This window comes from Hemitrygon akajei, chromosome 23, assembly GCF_048418815.1.
Source record: "Hemitrygon akajei chromosome 23, sHemAka1.3, whole genome shotgun sequence".
In the NCBI taxonomy this organism is placed as follows: Eukaryota; Metazoa; Chordata; class Chondrichthyes; order Myliobatiformes; family Dasyatidae; genus Hemitrygon; species Hemitrygon akajei.
The window spans coordinates 20859063-20877805 of NC_133146.1; the positions used below are offsets into that span (position 1 = coordinate 20859063).

At 41.7% G+C, this 18743-nt stretch overlaps 1 protein-coding gene across 1 annotated transcript in view; it reads left to right on the top strand.

Annotated features, from left to right (window-relative positions):
- Window positions 1-18743, top strand: part of dna2 (DNA replication helicase/nuclease 2) — an 86581-nt gene that overhangs the window by 12082 nt on the left and 55756 nt on the right. The window contains exons 3-5 of the mRNA XM_073027155.1: window positions 8309-8482; window positions 12695-12878; window positions 15365-15513. Coding sequence (XP_072883256.1) covers window positions 8309-8482; window positions 12695-12878; window positions 15365-15513 — 507 coding nt within the window. The remainder of the gene's footprint in view (window positions 1-8308; window positions 8483-12694; window positions 12879-15364; window positions 15514-18743) is intronic.

Here is an 18743-nt window from a genome sequence, read left to right on the forward strand (position 1 = left end):
GAAAATCATGTCTGACGAATCTTATAGAATTTTTTGAAGATGTAACTAGTAGAGTGGATAGGGGAGAGCCAGTGGATGTGGTATATTTAGATTTTCAAAAGGCTTTTGACAAGGTCCAACACAGGAGATTAGTGTGCAAGCTTAAAGTACACGGTATTGGGGGTATGGTATTGATGTGGATAGAGAATTAGTTGGCAGACAGGAAGCAAAGAGTGGGAGTAAACGGGACCTTTTCAGAATGGCAGGCAGTGACTAGTGGGGTACCGCAAGGCTCAGTGCTGGGACCCCAGTTGTTTACAATATATATTGATGATTTAGACGAGGGAATTAAATGCAGCATCTCCAAGTTTGCGGATGACACGAAGCTGGGCGGCGGTGTTAGCTGTGAGGAGGATGCTAAGAGGATGCAGGGTGGCTTGGATAGGTTAGGTGAGTGGGCAAATTCATGGCAGATGCTATTTAATGTGGATAAATGTGAGGTTATCCACTTTGGTTGCAAGAACAGGAAACCAGATTGTTATCTGAATGGGGGCCGATTAGGAAAAGGGGAGGGGCAACGAGACCTGGGTGTCATTGTACACCAGTCATTGAAGGTGGGCATGCAGGTACAGCAGGCGGTGAAAAAGGCAAATGGTATGTTGGCATTCATAGCAAAAGGATTTGAGTACAGGAGCAGGGAGGTTCTACTACAGTTGTACAAGGCCTTGGTAAGACCGCACCTAGAGTATTGTGTGCAGTTTTGGTCCCCTAATCTGAGGAAAGACATTCTTGCCATAGAGGGAGTACAAAGAAGGTTCACCAGATTGATTCCTGGGATGGCAGGACTTTCATATGAAGAAAGACTGGATCGACTAGGCTTATACTCACTGGAATTTAGAAGATTAAGGGGGGATCTTATTGAAACGTATAAAATTCTAAAGGGATTGGACAGGCTAGATGCAGGAAGATTGTTTCCGATATTGGGGAAGTCCAGAACGAGGGGTCACAGTTTAAGGATAAAGGGGAAGCCTTTTAGGACCGAGATGAGGAAAAACTTCTTCACATAGAGAGTGGTGAATCTGTGGAATTCTCTGCCACAGGAAACAGTTGAGGCCGGTTCATTGGCTATATTTAAGAGGAAGTTAGATATGGCCCTTGTGGCTAAAGGGATCGGGGGTATGGAGAGAAAGCAGGTACAGGGTTCTGAGTTGGATGATCAGCCATGATCATACTGAATGGCGGTGCAGGCTCAAAGGGCCGAATGGCCTACTCCTGCACCTATTTTCTATGTCTATGTTTATTAAAAAATGAACATAAGAGGATACATAAACAATAAGTACAATATAGTTAAGCCTCCCCAAATCATACATTATACGAATATAATATGAACAGGACAAAAAAAAAACAAACTAGGTGTATCAATATGAAAGAAAACAAAAAGAAGAAAAAAAGTACCCCAGAAAACAAGAACTGATCTAACAAGCTAACCACTAACTGAAAAAAAGAAAAAGAAAAAAAACCTAGGCTGCTTATAGTACCTAAGAAAAGACAAATGCTCATCTGCGTCATCAACTCCAATCCTCTCTACATATAAATAATCAGAAACAGAAAAAAATAGGATTGGAACAGGGTCAAATTACGTCATGTGAAAATATTGACAAGTCTTTTCAAATTTAATAGAAGAGTCATATATGACACTTCTAATTTTTTCCAAATTTAAACATTGATTGAGATTTAAACATTGAGAAAACCAATGAAATGTGGTAGGGGGATTAATCTCTTTCCAATTCAACAAAATAGATCTTTTAGCCATTAATGTAAGAAATGCAATCATCCTACAAGCAGAAGGAGATAAATGAATTGACTCCATCATTGGTAGACCAAAAATTGCAGTAATAGGATGAGAGTTGAGCTTCAAACGGAACACAGTTTATTACTTAAATCTTCGATCGAAAATCAATTAATGAAAACCAGAAGTGAATTTTATATACATAATGATAAATTGGGCAAATTGTTAGCTAACCAATTGAAGGATGCTTCGGTTAATCGTCAAATTATTAAGATCCGTAAACAGAATGGTGAATTGACAGTTAATCATGATGAGATAAACAAATCTTTTCAAGATTTTTATACTTCTCTGTATCATTCTGAATTTCCTCATGATCTTAATACCATGCATGATTTTTTAGGGAAATCGAATTTTCCAAAATTATCATCTGAAGAACGCTTAATATTAGAAACTCCTATTACGGATGCAGAAATTAAAGGTGTTATTTCCTCAATGAATTCCGGAAAAGCACCAGGTCCAGATGGGTATACAGTGGAATTCTTCAAGTTTTTTTTCTTCTACTCTTTCTCCTTGGTTATGCAGGGTTTTTGAAGAAGCAATTAGATTAGGTAAACTACCATAATCTTTTTATAGAGCTTCCATTTCTTTAATATTGAAAAAAGATAAAGACCCTACTGACTGTGCATCCTATAGACCGATATCCCTGTTGAATGTAGATTCCAAGATCTTTTCCAAGTTACTGGCGACCAAACTGGAGAAGGTATTAACCTCAAATTATCTCAGAGGATCAAACTGGATTTATTAAAAATCTTTATTTTTTTAATATTTGGAGATTATTGAACATTGTTTATACTCCTTCACGTAGCACCCCAGAATGTGCCATTTCATTAGATGCTGAGAAAGCATTTGACAGAGTTGAATGGCCATATTTATTTACTGTGCTTGAGAAGTTTAACTTTAGTCTGACATTTATATCTTGGATTAAACTGATATATCATACTCCAGTAGCCTCGGTTTTTACTAACAATCAAAGATCTCCCTTTTTTCGCTTATTCCGGGGTACCAGGCAAGGTTGTCCTCTTAGTCTATTATTATTCGATATTGCCCTGGAACCTTTGACAATTGCTATTAGAGAATCACCTAACATTTTTGGCATTACTCGTGGGATGGATATACATAAGTTATCATTATATGCAGATGACTTGTTATTATATATTTCTGATCCTGAGAAATCCATTCCTGTAGTTATATCATTGTTGGCTCAGTTTGGTAATTTTTCCCGTTATAAACTGAACCTTAATAAGAGTGAATTGTTCCCCCTAAATAGGCAGGTTCCAATTTACGGAAATTTACCTTTTAAATTAGTTAATGATTATTTTACATACTTAGGGATTAAAATTACAAAAAAGCATAAGGATTTATTTAAGGTTAATTTTTTACCCTTAATTGATCAGATTAAATGTTTGTTTACTAAATAGTCACCACTGTCTTTATCACTGATAGGTCGGATTAATGCTATTAAGATGATTATTTTACCTGATTCATGGTCTTGACGAAAAATGTTGACAATTCCTTTTCTCCCTCAACTTTTCTTAGACCTGCTGAGTTCCTCCAATAGGTTGTGTTTTCTTTGCTCCAGTTTCCATCTTCTGTGGCTTCTGACATCTCTACATTGTATGGAGCATTACATCCCAAACCTTTTATGGGTAACCGGCCCCTTGGCTTCCAGAATCAAAGTTGCTTGTTAAAGCAATGACAAATGATTGCAGAAGTTATTCAAATATATGTAAAGGCCAAAAAAAATAATTACAGTAAAAATGATTTTAGAGCATATCAGTAGTCCAACTATTCACTACTTCTCTGCTTTTTCACCTTTCAATGGCAATAATGGGCTTGGTGCAGTGATACCAGTTTCTCAACATCAAGCTGAATGTCAATCAGGAGTCTCAGATTCCCAAATTCAGTAACTTGTGATATGTTTCATTGCTTTGAAAGAAGTTGAGAAACTGCACTGAAACTGTGCTCTGCTAAATATGATGTTGGAAAGGCAATAAAGAACATATTGATCCTTTTCCACAGTGCAGGGGCAGGATAGCATTCAGAGATTTCTTTCTGCAACCGAACGTCTTGATAATGGTTTTTTTTAAAACCTTGGCTTCAGATCAAAGTCATTTTGTAGTAAGATCAGTTCTTCCTCTATCCCTTCTGTTAATTCCTTATTATAACTGTTCAAGAATGAATTTATTACCCAATCTGGAATTTGTGTGAGAGAATATCCAGAAATCTCTCTTGATATGTTCTTATGCAACTCACCCAGGTGGGCACTGCATACCTGAAGATCATCATCTGGTGTTCATTCTTTCTCTTTCAACATAGAGAGGCTTGGAAATGGGAGAAGGTCGCAACAGCCAATGTTGTACTTAAAAAAAAGTTAACTTGGACATAAATGTAGAGATGAGTGATTTGGCTTTGATAATTTGATGATTTGACAATTGAAGATTGATTTCATTAAAATGTGCAAATAATTATGACAAATAAGCAATACCATGCCTAATATTGTTGAGTTGATTACTGGATGAAGCATTGCAGTTTTCAAATAAGTTTATCAGTTTCAAAAAGTGCATAAAAGTGTCTCAGGCTGTTTCCTTTTTGAGAGGTACAGGTACCTCCCTTACTGCTGGCATAATCAGTTCCTCTCCAATTGTATGGAGCTTTCCAGATTTAGCCATGAGCAATAAAATGAAGCACACAGACCATCACTGTTTTGTTGTCAAGTGCTGGCAAACATGTTTTGAAGTGTTTTTCATTCCTGAAAGTTTTCACAAAGTGACTGAAAATAAAGACGGTTGGTGGTGTAGTGGCATCAGCATCGGACTTCGAGGTGAGTGCTCCCAGGTTTAAATCTGGCTGGCTCCTTGCATGCTTTCCATCCGTGCTGAGTTGAGCGTCGAGCTAGCAACTCATCCTTGTAAAAGAAACAGACAAATACTAAAGAAATGGCAGGGTTTCTGTCCGATGTGCCACAAGGCACGGAGAGGAAACAGCAACTGAAAGTAAGCCAGATTCTTGTTTGCTTATCAGAGTGTATTCTCTTCAAATGTTCACCTGACACTGCATTTGCTAGTACAATTTCCACACTAATCACGCAGTGACACAATTCCTGTGAGTTAGAGTATGATTCACATTGAGGTAAAATTCAGAATCTGCCCTTTCGAATGGTCTTGACCACATTTGAAGGCTTCTTGAACATTTGAAGAGAATACACTCTGATAAAGCAAACAAGAACTTGGCTTATTTTCAGTCATTTCATGATTGATAGGCATTGATGTTCAGAAGAATGTGGATATTTCTGGAAGCTTAGCAGGCAACTGGAAAAGCAAATTTCATGTAGCCCTTAACTGCAGATTTTGCACGTTAACATAGTTGATTTGGTATAAATAACTGCCTTGTAATTCAGACCTGACAATGTCTTTAGTATTTGCTGATGAATAATGCAGTACACATGCTTTATTGCTGTTCTCTTGGTAACCAGTTCTAACATGGAGCTGACTTTTGTATAGAAGCATTTTGTGCACCATTTGCTGTCTGGCCAAAGAGCTAAAGCAAAGCATGCTGAAACATTTTTATTATATAAATCACTATAAGATGTTGAAAAAAGTATTCTGTCACTGATAAACAGTTGAAAGCACGAATCAACAGGATAGAAGTGTTCTTACTATAAATTTATTTGAAGATGTCTCAAGCTTGTCTTTGTCTGCTCCTGCCCCACTGAACTTGTGTCCTCGTACCTTGTGTCCATTCTATCCTCTTTGGTTCAGTCCCTTCCCAACTAAATCTGTGATGCTTCTCATGGTCTCGATCTCACTAACTTTCAATTCCCTGGCCCTGCTGCCTCACGTTCACCATGAATGTACAGTCTTTATACGCTTCTATCCCCCCATCAAGAAAGCCTTAAAGCTCTCTGCTTCTTTCTCAATAGAAGAGCCAGTCAGTTCCCCTCCGTCACCATCTTACTCTGTTTGGCAGAGCTAGTCCTCACCCTCGACAGTTTTTCCTTAAGCTCCTCCCACTTTCTCCAGACTCGAAGGGTAGTCATGAGCTCCAACTATGCCTATCTTTTTGTTGGCTATGTAGAACTGTCCATGTTTCAAGCCTTCCCTGGTCAATGCTCCCTAACTCTTCCTCCACTATATTGACGACTGGATTTGTGCTGCTTCATGCACCCATACTGAGCTTGTCAATTTTATCAACTTTGCCTCCATCTTCCACCCTGCCCTTAAATTCACTTGGTTCACTTCTGATGCCTCCCTCCCCTTTCTTGATCTGTCTCTGTTTCTGGAGACAAACTTTTGATGGACACTTTTAATAAACCTACTGATTCCCATGGTTATCTTGACTATACTTCTTCCCACCCTGTCTCCTGTAAAAACGCTATTCCCTTTTCTCAGTTCCTTCGTCTTTGCCACATCTGTTCCCAGGAAGAGGCTTTCCTTTCCAACGCATTAGAGGTGACTTCTTTAAAGAACAGTGTTTCCTGTCCACCACTATTGATGCTGCCCTCACCCGTGTCACCTTCAGTTCCTGAACGTCCGCACTCACCCCATCTTCCCGCCATCTTAACTGTGATAGAGTTCCTCTTGTTCTTACCTACCACCCTGTGAATCTCTGCATCCAACACATCATCCTCTGCAACTTCTGCTATCTCCAAAGGGATCCTACTACTGAACATACCTTTACCTCCCCTCACTTTCCTCTTTCCACAGGGATCGTTGCCTCCGTGATTCCCTTGTCCATTCATCCCTCCCCACTAATCTCCCTTCTGGCAAGCAGCCGAAGTGCTACACCTTCTCCCTCACTTCCATCCAAGGTCCCAAACAGTCCTTCTAGTTGAGGGCTACTTCACCTGCAAACCTGCTGGGGTTGTCTGTTTTGCCTAGTGCTCCTGATCCCCTACATTAGTGAGAACCATTGTAAATTGGAGGACTACTTCGTCAAGCACTTCTTTTCCATCTGCCAAAATGAAATTTCCTGATGGCCAACCGTTTTAATTCAATTCCCATTCCCGTTCTGACATGTTGGTCCATGGGCCTCTTCTTGTGGCACAATGAGGCTACACTCAGGGTGGAGCAGCAACACCTTATATTCCATCTTGGTAGCCTCCAATCAGATGGGATGAATATCAATTTCTTCTTCTCATCCAAATTCTTTCTTTCCCTCTTCCCTTTTCTTCTGTTCCCTATTTTGGTCCCTTATCACTTCTCAACTGCTTATCATCTCTCCCTGGCTCCCCTCCTCCTGTGATCCGCTATCGTCTCCTATTAGATTCCTTCTTCTCCAGCCCTTTTCCTACCCATCTGACTTCACCTATCACCTTCTAGCAATCCTCCTTCATCTCCCCCCACTTTTCTATTCCAGTATCTTCCTCCTTCCTTTCAGTCCTGAAGAAGGGTCTTGGCCTGAACAAAGATTGTTTATTAATATCCATGTATGCTGCCTGACCTGCTGATTTCCTAAAGCTTTTTGTGTTTGTTGCTTTGCATTCAGTTGCCTGTCAAATTTGTATTTTCTCCCTCTGCTTTGGAGTGTATTGAGCCTCTGGTATGTGGTCAGAGTGATTTTTTTCGCATGAGAAATGGCAGGAAGTTGCAGCTCAGGCCAAAGGTGTACTTTTTCGATCAGGAGTCACTGCATACTGATTTAGAGCAGGAAGCTTAACATCTAAAGGCTGATTTATACTTGTGCGTCACATCTACGCCATAGGTACCGCGTACCCTACACCACAGGGTATTAAATAATTAAATAAGGGGTAGGCCATTTAGAACTGAGATGCGGAAAAACTTTTTCACACAGAGTGGTGGATATGTGGAATGCTCTGCCCCAGAAGGCAATGGAGGCCAAGTCTCTGGATGCATTCAAGAGAGAGTTAGGTAGAGCTCTTATAGATAGCGGGGTCAAGGGATATGGGGAGAGGGCAGGAACGGGGTACTGATTGTGTATGATCAGCCATGATCACAGTGAATGGCGGTGCTGGCTAGAAGAGCCAAATGGCCTACTCCTGCACCTACTGTCTATTGCAGCAACTGTGATTAGTCCGCTTGGTGGCATTGCATTTCCTCCTACGCATTTCCGGTTGCTTCTTCTCCACCACGTCTTGTACACCGATGCGAAGTAGATGAACCAAATCGGCAAATCTACCCGCCGACATGCGAAAATGTCTGAAATGCATTTCCTTGTCTATGTCTCTCACGAAGAAACTCAACACAGTGGCATAGAAACCCCACCGCCAACTAGTGTTTTGGCGCACACCGACGCATGCTCGCTACGGCGTAGAGCGACGCAGAAGTGGAAATCAGGGCGACGGCGTAGGCTGCTGCCTTCAGCCCACAGCAGTTGGAGAAGTATCCTGTTCAGCATACTCTGAGACTGAAACTTGGATCATTTTATTCTTTGTTAATGCTGCTGTTATGATTGGAATTGATTTGAGTCTTTTTTAATCAATGTGATTAAAGTTCTACATTGTCTTTTTCTTTCCTCCATTAGTAAGAAGTGTTCAGATGATGGTGTAAGCTTTCACAAGGGTCGGTTCCAAGTTGTGACAGTAAATGACGTCCTTAATTCCTGTGGAGATCCTGAAAAACATTTGACCATTACGGTGAACCAGCCAGGTACTCTGAGTAACAACAGCACAGAGCGATGTATTCTGAGGGATGATTGGTAAGGACTTGGAGAACTTTTTCTTTCACTTGTCTGTTTAATAATACTATCTATGCCCAATGTCAAAGTGTTTCCAAAAATCCTGCCACAGCAGTTCTTGCACTTAGTGCTTCGCTCCTTTTTGTTTCTCTTGCTCTGATGGGAGTTTGTAATGTATGTCAGACTGTTGTAATCAGGAGCCCAGAGTATTCATTTGGATCAGTGAATCCTGGACAACTTGTCATGATGATGTTTACAGACTTGTTTTTAATTTCTCTAGGATATAAAATAAACTAATAGTACTGTTACCTTGATGGATGAAGTATAAATGAGGCAAAAGTTGGACAAGTAGTTACAGTTTACAGGATATTGTTACTCAAAAGTCTCAAAGGCTGGAAAAATTTGAACACATCACTATAACAATGCATGCTAAAATGAGTTGCATAACATGGAAGCTATCAGTGATGGAAGTCTTTGCACTTTGTTTGGTCAGTTTGTTGATACATGTTTTACGCAGAACATTGAACAATGTACCATTGAAACAGGCCCTTTGGCACATGTTGTCTGTGCCAACCACGATGCCTCATTAGAATCATACAGCATAGAAACAGGATCTTTAGTACACGCCAACCAGGATTCCCATCTAAGCTAGTTCCATCTCATGTTTGGCCTATATTCCTCCAAACCTTTGCTATCCATGTACCTGTCGAACTGTCTATTAATTGTTAATGAATCTGCTTTGACCACCTCCTCTGGCAGGTAATTCTGTATACAGGCAATTGGGTGAAGATCTTGCTCACAGATTCTTATAAAGTCTCTCCATTTTCACCCTAAAGCTATGTCCTCTAGGTCTTGTTAAGTGCCAACCTGCTCAGCCTCTCTCCATAACCCAGTCTCTTGAGTTCTGACAACATCCTCGGAAATTTTCTCTGTAGTCATATCCCAGTCCCATGTAGCTATCCATGTTCCAAGTTCATCCACCTGACAGGTCAGGGTTCTTGTACTGAAATAAATGGAATTTAATCCAAGAGACTTGCTCCTTGCCATGCTGCTGCTCATCTTGAAAACAGAACTTACTGTTGTTGAATTCTATTCGGATTTCCAGCCTCCCATCTGCTACTTTGGATCCAACCATCCCCACCCCCCGTGAATCTAGTTTAAACCTCCTAGCAGCTCTAGAAAATCTGCCTGCAAGGATAGTGGTCTTCAGGTGCAGCCCATTCCTCTTATACGGGTCACCTCTGTCCCAGAAGAGATCCCAGTGGTCCAAAACTCTGAATCACTGCCCTGTGCATCAACTGTTCTGCCACATGTTCAGCCTCCATGTCCTCCTGTTTATTCTCTCACTAATATGTGACTCCAGGGGTAATCCAGAAGTTACCACCACTAAAGTCCTGAGTTTTATTCTTTCATTCACTCTGCAGAACCTCAACAGTTTTTCTACTTCTGTCATTTCTACCAAACTGCATAATGACTTCTGGCTCCTTACTCTCCCGCTTGAGGATGTTCAGAAATATCAGGGAGGCAACATACCATCATAGAATACTTTTCTGTGACCACAGAATCTCCTAGCTTAACCACCGAGACTCCTGTTACTGTAGACTTACCCTGCTGAGCCTCAGAGCCCGGGTGCCACAGACCTGGATGTTGCTTTTCTTTTGAACAGTCATGGCCCACCAAAAGTGAGGCATCGTCTGCAAAGAGAGAGAAAAGTGAGGTGAGGCATGGGCCAGTGTTCAGCTCGCTGCTCGGCAAGGTTTACTCATCTGAGGCTGTGACCTGCTGCTAATGGGTTCCTGGACCAGCAGTAATGATGACTGGCTTTGTGATTGTGAACTCACTGACGTGAGCAGTAGCTCTGAATGCTATTTGCTTACTTTTATTGTTGGATGCCTTGTTTTTTCACACATCAGCTGTCTGACTGTCTTTTTTAATGGTCCTATTGGATTTTTTTTGGTGGCTGCTTATAAGGAGACAAATCTCAAGGTTGTATATAATATATATACTTTGATAATAGATGTACGTTGAATGTTGAAAGTTCACTCCTGTTCCTCTCTGGATATGCATAATTAGACCATAAGTCATACAGTAGGAGCAGAATTAGGCCATTTGGCCCATCGAGTTTCTCCTCTATTTCATCATGGCTGATCCATTTCCCTTGCAACCTCTTTTCTCTTGCCTTCTTGTAACCTTTCATGCCCTGACTAATCAAGAGCCTATCAACCTCTACCTAAAATACACCCAATGGCCTAGTCTCTACAGCTGCCTCTGGCATCAAATTCCTCAGATTTACCACCCTCAGTTGGTAAGATCCCTCATTATCACCGCTCTGTTCTGTGGCTGTCCCCTATGGTCATAGACTCTGCCACCATAGGAAACTTACGATAAGCCTTTCATACCCGGAATCATTCTCGTGATCCTCCTTTGAATCCCCTCCCAGGTCAGCACATAATTTCTTAAATAAGGACCCCAAAACTGCTCACAGTACTGCAAGTTAGGCTAACTGGCTTACAATTTCCTTACTTCTGCCTCACTTCCTTAAAGAGTGGAGCGACATTTGCAATTTTCCTGTTCTATGCAACCATGCCAGAATCTTTTGCTTCTTGAAAGATCATTAATAATGCCTCCATAATCTCTCCAGCTACCTCTTTCCGAACCTTGTGATGTAGTCCATCTGCTCCAGGTAACTTATCTGCCATCAGACCTTTCAGATTCCCAAGCACCTTCTCCTTAGTAGTAGCAACTACACTCACTTCTGCCCCCTGATGCTCTTGACTGCTGCTGGCATACTGCTGGTGTCTTTCACAGTGAAGACTGATGCAAAATGTTTATTCAGTTTGTCCACCATTTCTTTGGCCCCATTACTACCTCCCCAGTGTCATTTTCTAGCTGTCCAATATCTTCTCTTGCTTCTCCTTTTCTTTTTATATGTCTGGCCAAAAAGAAAACCTTTGGTATTCTCTTTGGTATTATTGGCTAGCTTACTTTCATATTTTGTCTTTTTCTTCCTTTTGACTTTTTCATTTGTCTCTGTTGGCTTTTAAAAGTTTCCCAATCCTCTAACTTCCCACTAACTTCTGCTCTATTACATGTCCTGTTTTTTTTACTTTTATGTTGATTTGACTTCCCTTGTCAGCCATGGTTGCATCATCACACCTTTAGAATGTTTTTTCTATGGGGAGAAACTATCTGAAACTCCAGACTAGCTGTCATTTCTGCTAGTGTCCCATTCTGATCAACATTGGTCAGCTCCTCTCTCATGCCTCTGTAATTCCCTTTACTCCACTGTAATGCTGATACATTTGACTTTAGCTTCTCCCTCTGAAATTGCGGGGTGAATTCTATCTTATTATGATCACTACAGCCTAAGGGCTCCTTTACCTTAAGCTCCTTAATCAAATCCAGTTCATTATGCAACACCCAATCCAGAATTGCTTTTCCCCTAGTGAGCTCAACCACAAGCTGCTCTAAAAAACTATCTTGTAGGCATTCTACAAATGCTTTCCCTTGGGATCCATCATCAGCCTGATTTTCCCAGTCTACCTGCCTATTGAAATCCTCTATGACTATTGTAACATTGCTCTTTTAACCTGCCCTTTCCATCTCCCATTGTAATTTGTAACCCACATCCTAGCTACTGTTCAGAGGCCTTTACCTCAGGGTCTTTTTACCCTTGCAGGTTCTTAACTCTACCCACAAAGATTCTGCATCTTTCTAAAGATTTAATTTCATTCTTTACCAACTGTGCCAACCCACCGTCTCTGCCTGCCTGCCTGTCCACTTGATACAATGTGTATCCTTTGATGTTAAGCTGTCAATTGTGATCTTCTTTCAGCCATGACTTGGTGATGCCAATGTCATACCTGTCAATCTCTACCTGTGCTACAAAATCATGTACCTTTTTTTTGTAGACTATGTGCTTTCAAATAACACCTTATGTACTGTATCCATCCCCCTTTTACACATCAGTTCATCCCACTGACTACATTTTGCCCTATCATCTGTCTTGCCTTCTTTACAGTCTCATTACACACAGTCTCTGTTTGTAAATGAACAGCCCTATTCTCAGCTTTGACACTCTGGTTCCCATCTCCCTGCCGAATTGGTTTAAGCCTCCCCAACTCAGAATGTTTCTTGCAATTTAAGATTCTGGGTAGTTTGGTTTTCCATTGAATTACTTGTAACGTTAATGTTAGATTTTGGGGTGTTTCTGAGAAACTGTGTTCATTTTAGGGACACCACTGAAGTCAAAGCTGGGGACATAATTCATCTTGAAGGAGAGAAACACTTGGACACCTGGATAATAGGAAGAGATGTCGGGTACATGATCGTAAATCCTGACCATCTTATTTCTGGGACTAGCGTTGTGAGTGGTATCCGGTGTATGCGCAGGGCTGTACTGACTGAGCGATTTAAGGTGAGGTTTATAATTTGTCCTGAGCGAGTATGGTTTGACTAACTGCCTCAAATAGTTGCTCTCAGCAGGTCATATTAGTTCTATATATTCTGGTGTTTTCTTTTGTCTGTTTACTAATTTTTTGTTGCCTATTGGGAAATTCAGCAAGTCTTTGTGCATGGGAGTTCCTGTCTCATAACTTTGAGGTTTTTTGAGTAAGTGACAAAGATAATGAAGGTAGGTCAGTGAATGTAATCTACCTGACTTTTATTAACACATTTGACAAGGTATCACATGATAGGCTGGCCTAGAGATCAATTCATTTGGGATCCATGGCAAGATGGTAGATTGAATCCAAAATTGGCCTCATCATGGAAGACGGAGTGTAGTGGTAGAGCGGTGCTTCTCTGACTAGCTTTCTAAAAGTGACAGCACATGTGAATAGGGTGATAAAGGAGACCTACAGCATGCTTGCTTTTATTGGTTGAGAATCTCTATAAATGTCGGGATGTCATATTGCGGTTGTATAAAACTGTGGTTAGTATTGTGTGCAGTTCTGGCTGCACACTAAAGCAAGGATGCAGAGAAGTTTGCCTGGATTAGAGGGCATTAGCTTTGAAGAGAATTTGAACAAGCTTGGATTGTTTTTATTTTTTCCATTTTTTTTAGAGATACAGCATAGTAATAGGTCTTTCAGCCCTGTGAACCTGTGCTGCTCAATTATACCCATGTGGCTAATTAACCTGCTAACCCGTACATCTCTAGAATGTGGGAGGAAACTCCCACGCGGTCACGGGGAGAATGTACAAACTGTCTACAGACAGCAGCAGGAATTGAACCGGAGTCATTGCTGTAATAGCGTTACATTAACCGCTACGCTGCCATGTCTCCACTGGACTGTTGCTGTGTCAGAGGCAGAGAGACAACCTGGTAGAAGTAATGGGAGGCATAAATAAGGTAGATAGAGTCTATTTCCCTGGGTGGAAATGTCAGATAGTAGAGATCAGATTAGCTTTATTTGTCACGTCTACATTGAAATGTACAATGAAATGCATCGTTTGCATCAAATCAGGGAAAGTGGTGCTGGGCAGCCCACAAGCGTTGCCATGCTGCTGGCAAAAACGTAGCATGCCCACAACTGGTTTACCCTAACCGTACACCTTTAGAATGTGGGGAGAAACTGGACCACACGGAGAAAAACCACGCAGCCACAGGGTGAACATACCATCTCCTTACAGGCAGCGGTGGGAATTGATCCTGACTGGAGGTTGCTGCCTCTGTAAAACACTTCGCTAACTGCTGGGTAAGAGGGGGAAGTTTTAAAAAGATGTGCAAGGCAATTGTTTTTACACAGAGAGTGGCAGGCAAGTAGAAGCAGATACAGTGGTAATGATTATTATCACAGCATTTAATCAAGCACATGTACAGGCAGGGGACAGACGGATATCGACCGCGTACAGGCAGGGGACGGGGATACCGACCGCGTACAGGCAGGGGACGGGGATACCGACCGCGTACAGGCAGGGGACGGGGATACCGACCGCGTACAGGCAGGGGACGGGGATACCGACCGTGTACAGGCAGGGGAAAGGGATACTGACCGCGTACAGGAAGGGGACAGGGGGATACCGACTGCGTACAGGCAGGGGACGGTGATACCGATCGTGTACAGGCAGGGGACAGGGGGATATCAACCGCGTACAGGCAGGGGACAGGGGGATATCGACTGCGTACAGGCAGGGGACAGAGGGATATCGACCGCGTACAGGCAGGGGACGGAGGATACCGACCGTGTACAGGCAGGGGAAGGGGATACTGACTGTGTACAGGAAGGGGACAGGGATACCAACCGTGTACAGGCAGGGGACGGTGATACCGATCGTGTACAGGCAGGGGACAGGGGGATACCGACCGTGTACAGGTAGATGGGGTGAACTCGACTGGTGTAAACATGATTGGCTGCAGAGGTTGTTCCTGAGCTAACACAAATACTTCATGAGATGAAAGTTTAACCTTTCTGCTGGTTTATAGTAGACTCTGATCTGTCTATCCGTACCATTCATTCATTCAACGTGTTTCATGGAAATAGTTTCACCAGTATTTCAGAATACACAAAATTCATCATGGACCCTATTGCTTTTGTTTAATTTGAATGTTGTTATATGTTACAGCATCCTCTTCAACTCAGACATTTTAGGAATGGAGTCCAGAATGAGTCAGTGACTGGTACTTAACATTGACTTTTTATTGGTTCCCCTATATTTTGATTTTTATATCTATAACAGAGCTTATTATTTAATGATCATTTGGCAGAGTTGTATAGTTCCACACTTCCAGAGATGTGTGACGAGGATCTGAAGTCAGGTGAACTTCTAGCATCTGCAGGATCTCTTGTGTTTATATTCTGAAGTGTGGTGAATTTCACTATGTTATTGTACTCAGCAGACTGTTTAGCACCTAACTCCTCCATTGACTTTATAATAAATATGCTTGTTTTTTGTCTCTAGGCTTGTGAAAGGGGGACAAAACAGATGTTGGTCGGCACTTTAGTTCATGAGGTCTTTCAAAAAGCCGTAACAAGCAGCAGGTTTACACAGCATGAACTGCAAGAAATCACCTCTCAAACCATTTGTGCTCCAAAGTATCTGGGAGAGATGTAAGTATAATTTTCTTCAAATTCATACAATTTTAGAAAGGTCCAGCACAGAAACTGGCTCTTCTGCTCCACCTTTTCATGATGACTTTAATGTGTTTTTACGCTATCTAGATTTATCTGTCTAAATCAGGGGTTCCCAACCTTTTTTATGCCATGGACCCCTACCGTTAATCGAGGGGTCCGTTGTCCTCCGGTTCAAGTCAAGTCAAGTCACTTTTATTGTCATTTCGACCATAACTGATATGTACAGTACATAGTAAAATGAGACAACGTTTTTCAGGACCATGGTGTTACATGACACAGTACAAAAACTAGACTGAACTACATGAAAAACAACACAGAGAGAAAAAAACAACTACATTAGACTACAGACCTACCCAGGACTGCATAAAGTGCACAAAACAGTGCAGGCATTACAATAAATAATAAACAAGACAATAGGCACAATACAGGGCAGTAATTTGGTGTCAGTCCAGGCTCTGGGTATTGAGGAGTCTGATAGCTTGGGGGAAGAAACTGTTACATAGTCTGGTCATGAGAGCCCGAATGCTTCAGTGCCTTTTCCCAGACGGCAGGAGGGAGAAGAGTTTGTATGAGGAGTGCGTGGGGTCCTTCATAATGTTGTTTGCTTTGTGGATGCAGTGTGTAGTGTAAATGTCCGTGATGGCAGGAAGAGAGACCCCGATGATCTTCTCAGCTGACTTCACTATCCGCTGCAGGGTCTTGCGATCCGAGATGGTGCAATTTCCGAACCAGGCAGTGATGCAGTTGCTCAGAATGCTCGCAATACAACCCCTGTAGAATGTGATGAGGATGGGGTGTGGGAGATGGACTTTCCTCAGCCTTCGCAGAAAGTAGAGATGCTGCTGGGCTTTCTTTGCTATGGAGCTGGTGTTGAGGGACCAGGTGAGATTCTCCGGCAGGGGAACACCAAGAAATTTGGTTCTCTTAACGCAGGGACTGTTCGCTCTATGCCCTCCTGAAGTCAACAACCATCTCTTTTGTTTTGTTCACATTCAGAGACAAGTTGTTTGCTCTGCACCAGTCTGTTAGCCGCTGCACCTCCTTGCTGAATGCTGACTGGTTCTTGCTGATAAGACCCACCACGGTCGTGTCATTGGCGAACTTGATGATGTGGTTCAAGCTGTGTGTTGCAGCACAGTCATGGGTCAGCAGAGTGAACAGCAGTGGACTGAGCAGACAGCCCTGGGGAGCCCCCTTGCTCAGTGTGATGGTGTTGGAGATTGAAAACCCCTGGTCTAAATGCCTTTTAAACATTGTCATTTCATTTTCTTCCTCCACCTCTTCTAGCAGCTTGTTCCAGATACTTAGCACCGGAAAAAAAAGTGTAGTAATCAGAATCAGCTTTCATATCATTGGCATATGTTGTGAAATTTGTAAACTTTACGGCAGCAGTACGATGAAACACAATAAATATAGAGGGAGGAAAACCTGAATCACAGTAAATACACGCACACGCGCACACATATATGTCTATTAATTTTAAATAAGTAGTGCAAAAAATCTGAAATAAGAAAATAGTAAGGTAGTGTTCCTGGTAATGTCCATTTAGAAATAAGATGGTAGAGGGGAAGAAACTGTTCCTGTATCCTTGGGGCTTCTGTACCTCTTTCCCAACAGTAACAGTGTGAAGAGAACTCGTCCTGAGTAATGGGGATCCTTCATGATGGACGCTGCCTTTCTAAGGCACTGCTGTTTGAAGACGTCCTGGATACTACAGAAGCTAGTACCCATGATGGAACTAATTTTACAAATTTCTGTAACTTGTCCCTTAGGTCATCATTAGGTTAACTGCCCCTCCCCCCACCTTAAACCTGTGCCCTCTAATCCTACACATCCTTGTCTTCAGAAACCTGTTTCAGGTCTTCTCGGAGCCCTCGAGAGATGGATATGGTTCTGGTAATCCGAGGCTCCCTTTCACTCATTGTTGAGCTGTAATGGGAAGTACATGTCATAATGTCGTAGTCATAATTTTACTAGATGGAAACAGGCCCTTTGGCCCAACCCGTCTTTACTGACCCAAGTGTCTGCCTAACCTAGTCCCATTTGCCTGTGTATAGCCCATATTGCTCTAAACATTTTCATTCAATGCACTTGTCCAAATGTTTTTTAAATGTTATAATTGATACCCCTCCATTACTTCCTTTGACAGCTCATTCCATATATCCATCACCCTCTATTGGAGAAAGTTGCTTCTCAAGTCCTCTTTAAATCTTTTTCACTACCCTGGTAAAAGGGATATGGCGAGCCACGTTAGCTACTGTATGCCCCTTGGGATTTTATAAAATGACAGGGTCACCCTCTTAGCCTCTTATGCTCTAGGGAATTGGTTTCTCTTTATAACTTGAGCTGTCTTGTTCCAGCAAAGCCTTTGTGAATATTTCCAGCACGAGGTTTAGCTTAATCACATCCTTCAAACAGTATGGTGACTAGAATTACACAAGACCAAGTGTAGTCTCTCCAAAGTCTTGCAGAGCAGTTACCTGATGTCTGGGATTCATTTCCTCAACCGATGAAGTTAAGTGTACACCATGTCTTCTTCACCACCCCTTTTATCTTTGTTCCACTCTCGGAGAATTATGTACTTGTACCTCTAGATCTCTCTGTTCTCCAGCATTTCCCATTGCCCTGTCATTCACTCTAACGTGGATCTGAGACCAAACTAAATGAGTCAAACTGCAGTATTAAGCCATTCATAACCAAGTTTCCTTTGATCATCATTGTCAAAGATTTATATGCAGCAAGACAGATCAAAACTAAGTGTAATAGTTAGCACTTGCAGAAAATGGAGGCATATTTATCATTGTTTGTGTTCATGTATGGAACATATCCAGTTAATTTTGAAGTTACATCACTGACGACCACAGTAACCACTTTCCACCAAGAGGGTTTTAAAAACATCAAGTGAGATATATAAGGGTTAACTTTTTAATGTAATTTTACCTTTTGAAAGCAGGAGCTTGATCAGGATGAGATGAACTTCTGACGTGTTTTATTTGCTTATTTAAGTGTATTCATGGTTTAACTATAAGCTAAAGTATAACAGAGACATTGAAATAAATGAAGCATTTTAAAAAGCCTGTTCACAAAAAGAATCAAGGTTAAAGAATCGTGGGGAGGCAGTAGATGCTGCATGCCAACAAAATGTTGTCAAATGCCATAAGTTCGCCACTTCTGCAATTCATGAAAGCTTGCATGTACTGTAAAAT